This window comes from Microtus ochrogaster, linkage group LG7_11, assembly GCF_000317375.1.
Source record: "Microtus ochrogaster isolate Prairie Vole_2 linkage group LG7_11, MicOch1.0, whole genome shotgun sequence".
Lineage (NCBI taxonomy): Eukaryota > Metazoa > Chordata > Mammalia > Rodentia > Cricetidae > Microtus > Microtus ochrogaster.
The window spans coordinates 19,319,181-19,333,209 of NC_022032.1; the positions used below are offsets into that span (position 1 = coordinate 19,319,181).

At 43.0% G+C, this 14,029-nt stretch overlaps 2 protein-coding genes across 3 annotated transcripts in view; one reads left to right on the plus strand and one right to left on the minus strand.

The window, feature by feature from the left end:
* Positions 1-1,633, minus strand: part of LG7_11H4orf47 (linkage group 7_11 C4orf47 homolog) — a 21,626-nt gene extending 19,993 nt beyond the window's left edge. The window contains exons 1-2 of the mRNA XM_005362649.3: positions 1,517-1,633; positions 1,159-1,394 (exon numbers count right to left, since the gene is read on the minus strand). Of these exons, the coding sequence (XP_005362706.1) occupies positions 1,159-1,394; positions 1,517-1,633 (353 nt within the window). The remainder of the gene's footprint in view (positions 1-1,158; positions 1,395-1,516) is intronic.
* Ufsp2 (UFM1 specific peptidase 2) overlaps positions 1,542-14,029 on the plus strand; it is a 23,274-nt gene continuing 10,786 nt past the window's right edge. Inside the window, exons 1-7 of one of the 2 annotated variants that reach the window (XM_005362574.3) lie at positions 1,542-1,660; positions 4,711-4,789; positions 6,166-6,343; positions 6,425-6,491; positions 7,990-8,147; positions 8,519-8,711; positions 9,824-9,970. In XM_005362574.3, coding sequence (XP_005362631.1) covers positions 4,726-4,789; positions 6,166-6,343; positions 6,425-6,491; positions 7,990-8,147; positions 8,519-8,711; positions 9,824-9,970 — 807 coding nt within the window. In that variant the 5' untranslated portion in view covers positions 1,542-1,660; positions 4,711-4,725. The remainder of the gene's footprint in view (positions 1,661-4,710; positions 4,790-6,165; positions 6,344-6,424; positions 6,492-7,989; positions 8,148-8,518; positions 8,712-9,823; positions 9,971-14,029) is intronic. The other variant, XM_013352052.1, reaches the window with a different exon arrangement.

Sequence of the window (14,029 nt, forward strand, 5' to 3'; positions counted from 1 at the left end):
CATCAGATCGACTTGTGCACAGCCTTCCCAAGTATGGCCATCTAATGGTGTAGGCAACCTTTGTTTCCCCCATGAACTGATGGCTCCACAGTTGGGTACCGTGGTATGAGGATGGATCCTTTTCACCACCCTCTTGAGGCAAAGGTTTTCACTAAGCTGCCCACCCTGGAAGGGGACTGCAGGAATCAAGGGCCCTCTGGCCTAGCCTCCAGAAAATGGCTAGAAGGACAAAGCCCTAACACCACCCTCCACTCCTTTAGTGACCAGTGTAGCCCCAGAGCCTGCACAGCCAGAGAGGAGGGCTCTCGTTTTCCACTCTGTCCCGACCTTAAATTAACTCCTAAGTAAACTTACAAAGCATTCATTCACATATGCTTTGCAAACCTCTCCTCCCGCAGGTAGAAGCAGGAAAACAGATTTAAAAGGCATAAAGCTTGGCTTATATAATAAAGTAGACAAGGAAATCGTGGAATTCCACACAAGCAGAATATAGCAAGTTCCCTTCAAAACGTTTGGATAAGAAGGTTCTTCTGTTATCATAGCCCTGCCCTCTGCAACCTTGCAATTTTCTCAATAAATACTTTTCTGTGTCAAGGTGTGTTGGGAATATTTCTTAGACGAGCCTGGGCTGGGATGAGGCCCCCAACTATAATAGATGAATGGAGTTTGGAAGATGGCGCATGCCTTTAATCCCAGCACTTGGGAGGCAGAGGTAGGTGGATCTCTGTGAGTTCGAGACCAGCGTGGTCTACAGAGCTAGTTCCAGGACAGGCTCCAAAGCCACAGAGAAACCCTGTCTGGAAAAAACTGGAAAAAAAAAAAAAACTATGAACTTGAATTTTGCCGGGCGGTGGTGGCGCACGCCTTTAATCCCAGCACTTGGGAGGCAGAGGCAGGAGGATCTCTGTGAGTTCGAGACCAGCCTGGTCTACAAGAGCTAGTTCCAGGACAGGCTCCAAAACCACAGAGAAACCCTGTCTCGAAAAAAAAAATGTTTGTATAATAGATGGATGGGGAGGGTAGGCTAAAAGGGAGATAATAAATTGAACTGAGTTATTTCAACTCAGGGAAAGGAGGCTTGAACTAGGCAGGTATCAAAGGAACACCCCACGTCCGCGAGGCCAAGTCACCTATCCAAAGGGCACCTAATCCCCCAACCAGGATCGGACTTCCACAGCTCCAGTCGAGGTCCAGTCCACTGCAGAGCTCGGAGAGCTCGGGGACCGCGCGCCCTCGCTCGCTCGCGCCCACAGCACAGCTGCAGAGAGGCGCGCGCAGCACAGTTCTGCCAGCCGCCACTGGCGCTTGTTGGGCCGCGTTGCCGAGGGAACGGGAGAAACCATTTTCAACAGGCTACGGGTGGCCTCCGGAACACACAAATCCGCACAGAACATCTGAGAAGATAAATGAACGTCCGTAAGACATAGAAATCTCGGCCAGAAAAAAAAATTTCTCGAAAACTAAACCTTCGGTTTCCCGGCCCTCTAGCCACCGGCGAACTGTTGCAGTGTGGTACGCTCCGTGACGGCTGAAGCGAAGCATTCTGGGAGTTGTAGTCCGCCTGCCGGGGCCCGGCCTTCTGAGGGCTTTGACGCCACTTCCGGGCCGACTTTGGTTTGCACGAAATCGTCATTCCTGTCACCTCCAGGTGGTGAACCTGGTAAGTGATTCTGATTGTCAGTGACCTGTGCTTCCTCCTAGGACTTCAGCAACCCTTAGGAGAATGGCTCCAGTCCCCCGGGAGGAGACGGCCCCGAGGGGCCAACGGTGGCAGTGCAAAATTTCCTCCCTTGGGTGTCGCAGCTGCCTAGCATCCTAGCACCCGGACTCCCGATTCTCGGGGTCAGTCATTGCATCGTGACAGTGAGACAGTTTTTGGCGTATTCGGGAGCGATGAAGAAAGAACTCTTGATTTTGGAAAGATAGGCGTAACTTCCTTCGAAGCGTCTACTCCCTTCGCTTACGTGCCACCGCGCTCTCCTTGCTTCAGCTCGGGTCTCCTAGCTCGGCCAGCTCCTGCCATCTGTACCTTAGATGCTTATCTTCTTCAGATACACTTGGCACCCTGAGCTTTTTTTCTCTTTTCTTTGGAACCCATCTCATAAATCTACTTAACTGCTTCCTCTTAAATAGATCGTTCAGTTCTCAGCAGTTGTTGAGCTGACTCGTCATTTCCACCTCCTGCTCTCTCCACACTCTTCCGTCAGAATACACATCTTGGCAGATAACCCAACTCATCCATCTTGTGCCCACCAAACACTTGACTAATGAATGTGTCCCATCTCAAGCCAATAGTCAAGTCTTTTGGATTCTACTTCTGAGCGTCTATAATATCACCTTCTTACCCTTACCATCTGGAACTTTACCGTCATCCACTTGGGTCTTAGTGGTCTTTGGCTTTGCTTTAATTTTAAGACAGTGTCTCACAAAACCCAGGCTGCCCTTGAACTGGCTATACAGCCGAGCATGACTTTGACATCCCGATCTTCCTGCCTTCACCTTCCACGTGTTGTGATTACAGCCATATACCACATCAGTCTTCATACATGTTGTTTTAAGCAGGCCTTCAGCAGGTGGTCACTCTGCCTGGAATGGGCACTTTGGCACACACACACACACACACACACAACATGCACACACATACTACACCTCTTTCCTTTGGAAATTTTAAGGCTTCTTTCAATAGCTACTTGCCCTTCAGATTTCAGCATAAATATTACATCCCCAGAGAGGATGGTGATTCAGAAGCCTAAAGAGACTCTGGGGCTTTCACACATGGTTTCTTAAGGAATCTTCGTAACAACCCTGGGAAGCTGTATCTTTTTTTTTCCCCCTGCATTTACAGAAGAGAACAGACATAGGTGCTTTAGTCAAAGTCATACAGGAAGTGCCTGGAGTTAAAATTTACTCTTCCTTGTCTTTTACAACTTCAGTTTAAGTTTTTTTATTCAAATAGTAGTAGTGTCTTTATCAAACATCTTACCGGGTCAGGCAGCAGGAGCACACTCATTTAATCCCAGTACCCGGGAGGCAGAGGCAGGTGAATCTCTCTGAGTTCCAGGTCAGCCTGGACTACATAGTGAGTTCCAGGACAGTCAGGGAGTCTCAGGGAAACCCTGTCTTTAAAACACACACACACACAGAGACAAAAAACTTCTTACTGGTAGCTCACACAATATTTTCCAATCCCTTGGTTTGGTGTCTTATGATAAACAACAGTAGGATAAACGGACATTGTTATGTATTGAACTTTTTGTTTGCTTAGAATGAACTCAATGAAGTGGAACTGGACATATGGTATGCTCTTTTAATAGGTTACAGTGGTTAAATTAATGCTATCACTTTTACAAAAAAAGTAACAAGAAATTTGCAAAATAAAAAACAGTAATGGTACCTACTTCCTAGTGTTCTGAGGATCAAAGATAGTATGCACCAGTGACTGGTCATTTAGGGCAGCAGATGTGAGCGCTTGCTCATTTGTTTCAGTACTGGGTGAGCACAGAAGCTGTGTTAGTACCTTTGTGACTGCTGTAATAAGACACCATGCACATGACCAAGAGGTTAGTTGTGCTGTCGGTTCCAGAGTTTGAATCTATGATAGTATTGGCAGAGGCACGGCGAAGCCTGTGGAGCAACAAATGAGAGCTCCCATCTGGATCCGTACACAAGAGGCAGAGAGCATCCTGGGAATGGTGGGAGGCTCTTGAAGCCCCAAAGCCATCCTCCATGGCAGACCACCTCCAGCAACATCACACCTCTTAATCCTTCCCAAACAGTCCCACCCACTGGGGACCAGGTCTTCAGACATGAGCCTATGGGAGTCATTCCCGTTCAGAGCATCACAGGTTCTTACTGTGTAACGTAGTTCTTCAGCCCATTCAGGGCCTGGTTCAAGAATCCTCAAGGTCACCCCCACCGCCACGGGGCACACACACACTTAAACACTCTTGGTACAGGTCTTTTGTGTATCCTTTGCTGCCCAAACTCAGCATGTGGATCCAAGTTGAGAACTGCTGGTCTCTTCCGCTTTGCAGATGCTTTTTTCTCTCTGTCGGTGGCAAGCATTGTCCGAGGCCATGTAAAGTCTGTCTAAAATGCTTTCTCTAGCTATGTGCTATTCATGTTGCTGGCAGTTAGGTTAGCTTCGTTATACTCTAATCTCGGTGTAAGATCATGAGTGGACCTTTTAAGACGGTGAGTTCTACCAATGTCTACCCTCGCCACCAGTGGTTACCCTGCTCTCATTGGCTTAGTCACAATCTCACGTTAGACTCAGTGTTCTTGTCACATTCTTAAACTAGTTTTATACTACTGATGTTTGCACATCATTGATAAATGCATCAAGACTATGATTAAAAGCTTTAATGCATTGTAATCACGATGAATGGAAGTAGGGAGGCTTTTACATACATATTCTTGTGCCTGGGCCAGCTGTATGCCAATTGATTCAGATGTCTGGGCATGCCTCCTGGATGTCCATACTCCTGGGTGTCAGAATTTTAAGCTCCCTGAGGGATTTCACTATGAAATTCAGGTTTGAAAAACACTTTTTAGAATTTGCAGGGGTTGTTGTATATTTCCGCATAAGGAATTGACCTGTGAAATTAGTGCAGAATTTTAGTGCCGTACCCTAAACTGAAGTAGATTCTAGTTTACGTGAAGATGAGTTTGTTTCGCTTTACATGGGAATCATGGTTACATTTGTTCTAGGTGATCCCCCAAACCATGGATATACTCTTCAGAATAAGAGGAGGCTTTGATCTGGCTTTTCAGCTAGCCACCCCTAAAGGTACGTCTTCCCAAGTGTAAGGTCCGCCTGCACTACGGGACGGTTTGCGAGCCGGGAAAGGGGCCTGGAGATTCAAACACACAGAAACAGAGACACGGGTCATTCTTGAATTCCCCCTTTATTGTGGTCCAGCTTTATTGCAGCTTATATAGGGATCCTTAACTCATAGCCACACCCCAGTCAAACCAACCAGAAAACCACTCCCTGCCATCAGGAACTCCTGAGGGTCTCGTGCTCAGAGCAGCTGCAAACACAGGAAAACAAGTTGTTTTGCTCAGAGCAGCTGCAAACATTGGAAAACAAGTTGTTGTTTACAGAAAATTCAGGATCTGGGGTCCACAGCTCCCAACACCAAAGCTTCTTTATTATCAAATTTATAGTGATCCATATTGAAGATAACATAAGAAAAATAAACTACACTCAAATTAAATGGAATTCAAATTTAGATTCTCTATTCTAATTCCCTGACCAGCCCACAGGGCACGTCTGAACTCTGAACCTTAAGGGTTGTCTTGAAGAAAATTTCAATGTCTCTCTCTCTCTCTCTCTCTCTCTCTCTCTCTCTCTCTCTCTCTCTCTGTCTCGCACACATGCACGCACGCACACACACACGCACACACACACACACACACAAAGAGGTGAACTATCCCGAATGAACACAGTGGAGACAGAACCTGGAGCTGCACACTGCAGAGTTGTAATGTGCGTTACCCATGCCCTAGTACCCAAGACTCTTAAATGCTGTAGTGTATTGCAATGTTAGAAGAAATTCGGAGGAGAAGAAAATCAGCGGGATTTTTATAAAGCAAATTCCAGGATGTCTTCTAGCTTCTGGCTGAGGCTAATGCTGAACACTGAGACAGACAGTGCCCAGGGAGGAGTATGGGAAATCACGGCCCAGACGCCATGCTTTTGAGATGCCGCTGGGACATCGTGTTCAGGTTTCCAGCGAGCACTTAGTTGACTCTGAAGCTCAGCAGAGAGTGGTCAGAACGGGGTGGAGAACGTGAGATTGGAAGGACACGGCTAACTCTCTGACAGTAAGTGAAATTATCCCTGACAATGCGTCGGTGATCTTCGAGGACATTCAGAAGATAAGGGACAAAAAGTGAAGGGGGCACGAAGAGTGGCTGCAAACAGGGGCAGAGCTTCCCTTTGAGGGTGTGAAAATTTTTATAATGATCTATAATGATCTAGCTTTTTAAAAACGCTAGAATTGATTGTAAATTGCTATAGACACTCTAAAAGCCATCAGATGAAATTTATGGTCTCAGAATCCTAAAGGCAGAGAGGCCAGGGTTCTGATAGTGATTGAAAAGTAGGGGGCGGTGTTTGAGAGTCACGTCCACCGTGTTCTGCTTTTGCCTTTCATGTAGAAACGTTTGTCAAGAGCGCACTAAGACAGGTGTTGAACAACCTGACGACCAAGCTCTCTTCAGACGCCCTTGTATTCAGAATCCACAACAGCTCCGTGTATCTGTGGCCCAACAGCGACACTAACACGGCGGAGCTGACCGACAGCGCGACCTGTAAGAACATAGTGCACCTCATTCCGTGAGTGTTTAAAGCGTCTCTGGAAATATTTTCATAGCATCATTTCCTACTTGTAAATGTATCCATGTATTGAAATTTTAGGTATGAGCAGGAAGAGGATACAAAACGAAAATTCCTAAAAAAGAAAGACAAAAAGTCATCAGACACGGTAAGCACATCTGTCTTCTCTACTGATAAAAAAGAAATCTTGAATTTGGAGCTGAGTGAGGTACAGGTGAAAATTTAATCCTGCCCTCCTAGAATATTGAGGCCTAGGAATATTGAGTGTCTGTTTTACATGTCTAAACATGTTTTCTTGTTGCAATGTGTAATTTTGAAAGTGTTATTTTATTTTGATCCTGCAAAACCAAAGCTGATTTGGGTAGGTTTACACATTGCTTAAAAGTAAATGAGAAGCTTAATACAGCGATAGATCATGCAGTGCCGGACAGTGTCGAAGGATTTCATTTTTAAATGTTGTCTGTCTGGTCTGCTGATTTTTAAACCAACATTAGGGAGCCCATCACATGCACAGCTTCCAGGCGATCTTAGATTCTGTCAGGTTGGCAGTCAGCATTACCATAGACATATTTAAGAGATACAATGGGCTGTACTTAGAACTAGAGATGGCCTCACTAACTAGTTCCTTCCTTGAGTAGATGGAAGGTGGGTATTTTAGTTTGCTTTCTGTTTCTTTGATAAACCCCAGGACCAAAAGCAACTTGGGCATGTGGGTGGGGTTATCTGGTTGACAGGTCTCCATGACAGACTTTCCCTGAGGGAGGACAGGGCAGGAACAGAAACAGGAACCAGAGGCTGGGAGGAAAGCCGCTTACTCTCCTGGCTCATGCTCAGCCAGTGTTCTGATACCTCCCAGAACCACCCAGTTTCCGTTATAGCTAATATCTCGTGGAAGGCAGCGTGTTTGGTATCCTTTTGAAATTTTCTTTTTGGTGTTCCCTACTTCGATGAATACATTAGTCCATATGTATCATGTACTTTTCCTGTTCCATTTTGGGAATCAACCATTCTCCATGGAGCACGCACAGTCACATGCGCACGCACGCGCACACACACACACACACAGACATTCATATGTATCTGTATGAGTTGGGTTTCTGCTTCTAGTTCTGCCTCAGCCTCACAACTTCTCCAGCTAATCCCAGTGAGAAGCCTGGCTCCTAGCATCCTCTAATTCTGATAATTTTTTTCAATACACAGAAAGGAATTTCAGGATTGTCTTACATATAGTTCTTTGGTGTTGGCACTTTTTGTTTGATTGGCTTATTGCTGTCTTGAGACAGGGTCTCACCATGTAACTCTGGCTGACTTGGAACCCTGATAAGTAGACCAGCCTGGCTTCAGACTCACAGAAATCCACCTGCTGAGCAATTTTATTTGAAGGTTTTCTGTTTTGCTTTTTTACAAAAGTGGAAAGAATAGTATTGGCCCAGTATGCCCTACACATGGCTCTGATATTTATAAACTCGTGGACAGTCTGATCCCATGCACTCTACATTCATCCAGACTATTCTGAAGCAGAAAGGGATTTCCTGAAGTTACTATGTGTAATGTAATTTTATATGTCATTGTTTAAAACTCTATTTACCCTTTCTATGCAGAGTTTCATGTTCCACAAGTTGACTCTGAACTGTCTGTTTGTATAGCAGCAAATCGTAAACATAGATCTCATGCTGGAAATATCGACCTCTCTGGGAGCCGTGACCCCCATCATTGAAAGGGAAAATGAAGAACACCACTACATTAATATGAACTTGCCAATCGACGCAGTTGTGTCTGTTGCTCCAGAAGAAACATGGGGAAAGTAGGTATTTTATAGTAATCACGGCCACATATAAGTGAGGACCCTTCTATAAAATAATCAGAACTCAGTTCTTTTAAAGAGATGATATAAGTCATATCCAGGGCGATGGGGCTGTTTTTACTGTGATATACTCCTTGCTTTCAGCCTAAGAGTCATTGAATAATTAAATATTTATTTAGAAGTAGAATGGCATGCTGAAATTTAGAAGGCTTCCCTTTTTATCCAGTCAGAGAAAATACAACTACTTTGCATAATTTAGACTTTGCTTGACCAACCTTGTCCAGTGAAGTTTGTGCTTTGTTCGGGGCACGTTAGCCGTACATCTTCATTTTAGCCACCATATCTTTCGTTAATTCAAATATCTTCCACAGAGCTCGCAAACGTCTAGTGGATGCCATTCACAGTCAACTAGTTGATGTGGAGAAATGCATTTTGAAATATATGAAAGGAACATCTATTGTAGTCCCGGAGCCACTGCACTTCCTGTTGCCAGGGGAAAAGAATCTCGTAACAGTTTTATATCCCTCAGGAATCCCTGATGGTCAGCTGCAGGCCTATAGGAAGGTAAAAGTGGATCCGTTATTATGAGAAGAAAGTCTCTTGTTCAGTTTTTGGTTAAGTATAATTTGTAGTAAATATAAATTATTTTATGGTTTAATTTAAAAGTGCAGAAATGGGCTGTTGTAGAATAGAAATGTCATGGAATTTTTTTGTGATATGATTAGTGATAAAAGCTTGCCAGTTTAGCATAGCATGGAACATTTTCATTTCAGTGCTCACTGTGGGTCATATAATTATGAAATTTCATCACTTTCCATAGTGAAAATAGAAGCGGGAAGATGCATATGTGCCAAGAGTAGCTGACATACGTTAAGAAATTCCTTTCCCTCTGTTCCCTCCAGATCTGTAAGAGTACAGTGCAGAAGGAATGGGGGAATCCATGTTAATTCTGGCTATGATACGTGGTAATATTGCAACCGCAGATAAGGTGATTTAAGTTTCATTAGAGAAGTTTCGTAGAAAACCTGTCCAGCATATAAAGAAGTGAGATTTATCAACAAAAGGACTGATTTTTAGCATATGTCTTTTGGACCTGTGGCCTTGCCTGACACTCACCAAATTATGTCCTAAATGAGGTTTTAAGTAGTGTAATGCTAGTCCTCTATAGTGCTCCAAAAGTTGGAGATAAATTGGTTTTCAGAGACAATGCAAGCTGACCTGTTGAAACCACTGGGTACACCGGAGATTGGCCAGACTTTGACAATAAATATTGTATGTTTTATGAGGTTGAGAAAATAGTGCATTATAAACATTGGTAAATGTTTCTCCTCATGCCTTCTGGTGGCCATCTAACTTCTACTCTGTAGTTAATAACTGCACTTCTTATATGTCTAAACTATTATAAACATGATTCCCCAAAGTACTTTGACGCATCATTATGAATTATAGTTTCAGATGTACAAACCCTCCCAATCCCAGCAGGTTGTTTGCATGTCTCCGTCTCCCCGGCTGGTTTCCACTAGGGAGTGTAAACTGGCCTGTCTGTTCAACAGCTGACCTTAATGAATTACGTCATTATAGCTAACGTATTTCCTGTTTTATAATTATTGAGCTTGAGTGTTTTAACTGAAAATCTAAAATTCTTTTCTCCGTTTATTGATTCTGGTTTTATTTAGGAGTTACATGACCTCTTCAATCTGCCTCATGACAGACCTTATTTCAAAAGGGCTAATGCGTATCACTTTCCAGATGAAGCATATAAAGATGGCTGCATTAGGAACCCACATGCGTATCTGACTCCACCTAACAAAGAGGGTAGCGTGGTGAGTTCAACTAGTTTTTATGAGAGTTGATCCGTTATTGTCATTCATTGTTTTGGGTTGGCTCCCAAGAGACGTTTTTAAGAATTGATTCCGATTGTGTGTCATTCCCTAAAAAATAATTCATCACTTGTCTCTTTTAAACCTGTGTTTAAGATCTCATTTAAGGAGCCAGGTGTGGCGCTACACACCTTTAATCCCAGCACGCAGGAGGCAGAGGCAGGTGGATCTCTGAGTTCAAGACCAGCCAGGTCTACTGAGTGAGTTCCAGGACAGCCAGGGCTACACAGAGAAACCCTGTCTTGAAAAAACAAAAACAAAAGTCAGAAAACCTCCTTTAAGATAGCTGTAATTAGTGAGTGGAGGGGGGGCTTAGTATTAAGAGTGTTTGCTGTTCTCCCATAGGGCATGAGTTCATTTCCAGCACCCACGTCAAGCAACTCACAGCTGCTGTTGCTGCAGCCCTAGGAGACCTTGTGCTGTCTTCTAGCACACACACACATATGCACACACACACACACACACACTCACATATGCACACGCACATGCACACACACATATGTACACGCATATGCACACGCACATGCACACACACACACATGCACACGCACATGCACACACACACACACACGCAAATCTTGTTTCAAAAAACTAGCAGGAATTAGCTTAGAGTGTCAGTACACATGCCTTTAATCTCAGCAAGTTCCAGACGAGGCAGGGAGACCCTGCCTTCAAAAGATAGCAATAACGAATGATCGAAAAGGTCATAGAACTCCTCCATAGTTTATATTGCATCTTATGTTTATTCTACATTCTTATTAGTTCTTTACAAAAGGCCCAAGATCGTAAAGCACTAAATGCATGCTGATTGATTTTGACAATAAAACAGGTGCCTTATCCATGTTACAAAATGCAAAAGGCATTTCTTTACTTTAGTATTATTCTCTAATATGGGAGCTGTGTATGTCACACTCACACACATATATATGTATCGACACATTGAAACACATTTCACAGCATAGCAAAGAAACGAATAACTAGGAATCCTACTTAGTTACGAACCAGACCATTCCTGACTCGTGTGCTTTGTCTCCGCACGACCTCCTCAACATAGTCCCACGGGTGCCTTACACAGTCAATCTCCACATCTGTGCATTCAGCCTATCCCAGATCAGAGATGCCTAAAAAAAAGAAATAGTCTACCCTGAATGTATGTATTTTTGCCTTGCCGTTATTTCCTGGAAAATATGGTAGCCATTTATATAGTCTTTTCATTGTTTTTTTTTTTATCTAAGATAGGTAATCTAGAGATTATTTAAAATAAGTGGGAGGATATTCATGTATATTCATAAAAACTACTGTGCTAAAAAAAAAAACTACTGTGCTAGTTTTCATAAAGAGCCTAAGTCTGCAGGGTTTTGTATCTGCACTAGGTCCTGGGACAGTTTTCTAAGCATACTAAAGGACCATTGCAAAGGGACACATTCAGCCTTCTCCCTTCCAGTGTTGGTTTCCAAGAGCTTCACATGTATGTATACATATAAGAGATGCATCACTTAGCAGTATTTGTTTCATTTTGAGCTTTATAAAAATCTTATGTAGTCTTCGACCGTTTGTGTTTTTCACTCAGCGTTCTATATCTAAAATTCATCTTATTTTGTCTTACTCTGGTTTAGTTATCTTGATCCCGTATAATAAACATTTTATAATATTTCCAGGATTTTTGTGATTTCAGGAAGTCTTCTGTGAACATTCCCATTCATGTGTTCTGTTCATATATGTGTGAAACAGCTGTAAGCACTTACTAGGGTTTTTTTTTTTTTCACTTTTGTCTCTTTATTTCCCAAACCATTTCAGGGAAAGTTATAAACTTCATGTTATTTACCCCTAAACACTCCATCTGATCTTCCGGTGATAATGGATGTATTCATTACATAAATCCATGTTCGTTGTCATGTCTTATTCACTGCTGGATTTGGTTTGATAATACTTTGTTAAGATTTTTTTCATTGTGGAGCAGTGGTGGCGCACTTCTTTAATCCCAGCACTCAGGAGGCAGAGACAGGCGGATCTCTATGAGTTCCAGGACAGCGAGGACTGTTACACAGAGAAACTGTGTCTCAAAACCCATGTGTGTGTGTGAGTATGTGTGTGTGTGTGTGTGTGTGTTCTGTATTTGTAGTTGATATTTCCTTAGAATTTTCTTTTCTCTTAATTAAAAATGTATCAGGGATTTACAGTTTTTATATCAGCATATAAAAATGTATCAGGGATATATTAAATGAGTTGGGTAATGCTCCATCTTTTAAATTTCTGAAGTTTGTAAATCATTGGCATGTTATTTTCTTGATCATTTGATATGACAGCCTTGAACAACAACCTGGACTTTAGCATTTTCATTGTGAGTTATTCTTTTTTTTTTTAAGAGATTTTATTTTAATTGTGTGTGTATGTGCACACTTATAAAGGTGCTGTGGAAGCCAGAGGTGCTGGATCCCTCTTGAATTGGATTAGCAATTGGAATAAGCAATTTTATTTACTTTTAAGTACTTTTATATTCATATGTGACGGTACTTCAGTCTTTTTTGTCTATGACTTCGCCCACTGTGGGAAGAACTTCTGAAGCAGAGGATCATTTGCTGCGAAGGCTGTGGCAGCTGATCCACAGTGGGCCGCTGCAGACTGTAGAGATGTGTCTGTCACACTTCCGGAAGCAGGAAGTCCACAATTAGCTTCCTTTGGTTGAACTCTAAATACCCCAGGGCCATCCTCGTCCACGGGTTCCTGAGGGATACCCATTCTTCATTTCCTCAGCCTCAGATAGTTGCTAGCGTTCCTTGCCTGTGGTCACACCACTCACAGCTGACCCTCTTGTTCCTCTGTGATGCGTTAGTGCCTGCCCGGATAGACAGAAGAACCCTCCACCGCTCCATCTTAAGTCCTTAACATACACTTAAAGTGGGGCTGCTGTTGTTTGGGAGATTAGGACAGAGACATCTTTGGGAGCAGCCATTTTTCTTCCTACCAAATGATCTGATGATACATTTTCAGTTTGTACTTTGTCAATCTATTGCCTAATTGTCTTGTGAGTGCCCTGTCTTTCCCCCACAACTCCGAATTTTTAAAACTAAAATGCTTTTCCAGAAAAAAGTTCATTTTTAGCATTATGCTATCAGGAAGAATCTTGTGACAGCAGTCCCCATTTTAGTCATGAGTAACACACGTTGGCTGTAATCAATGGCAGGATTGCAGACCTGCAGAAGCATTGTTCCCGCGGCCCACTGTGCAGAGCCTGCTTTTGTTTGCTTGTGTGTCCCTTTAGTTCTTCCTTCCTCCAGGCATCATGTACTCAGGGCAGCATGTTTAGCAGCTGTGTGCCCTGCCCTCTGTGGGATGAGGGCCTAGAAATGAATACGGTTCAACATAGGCATTGGAGTCCACAGGCTGGTGTGCATAGGCAGACATTGATGATAAATCAGCCACATATGAAATAGCTATGATTACTTGGAAATTTTAATATACATGCATGCATACACACATGAAGTCAGGAGGAGTTGATAGCCATGACAGAGGGCAGTTGGTGAGAAAGTGGGCATGCTGTTTTTAGTGGGCTGGCCATGGAAGGCTTCTGGCATTTTAACAGAGACCTAAGTGGGAAAGTATTCATGCTGTAAAACTAATTGGGAAAAGGATATTTCCAGCCAGGAAAATTGGCTTCATAATCAGGTAACCACTGGCATATTCAAAACTAAATTACATTAAGAAAGGGAAGTATAGGAGCTTACATTGTTATGCCAGAGCACATATCTTTGTAGCACGTTTCTAAGTAGGTCCATTGGAAAGGACTCTGGACTGTAAGAAAAAAATCAAAAGAATATAATATTACTTTATTATTGATTTTTATTGAGCTCTACATTTTTCTCTGCTCCGCTCCCTGCCCCTTCAACCTTCTCTCAAGGTCCCCATGCTCCCAATTTGTTCAGGAGATCTTGTCTTTTTTCTACTTCCCCTGTAGATTAGATCTATGTAAGTCTCTCTTAGGGTCCTCATTGTTGTCTAGGT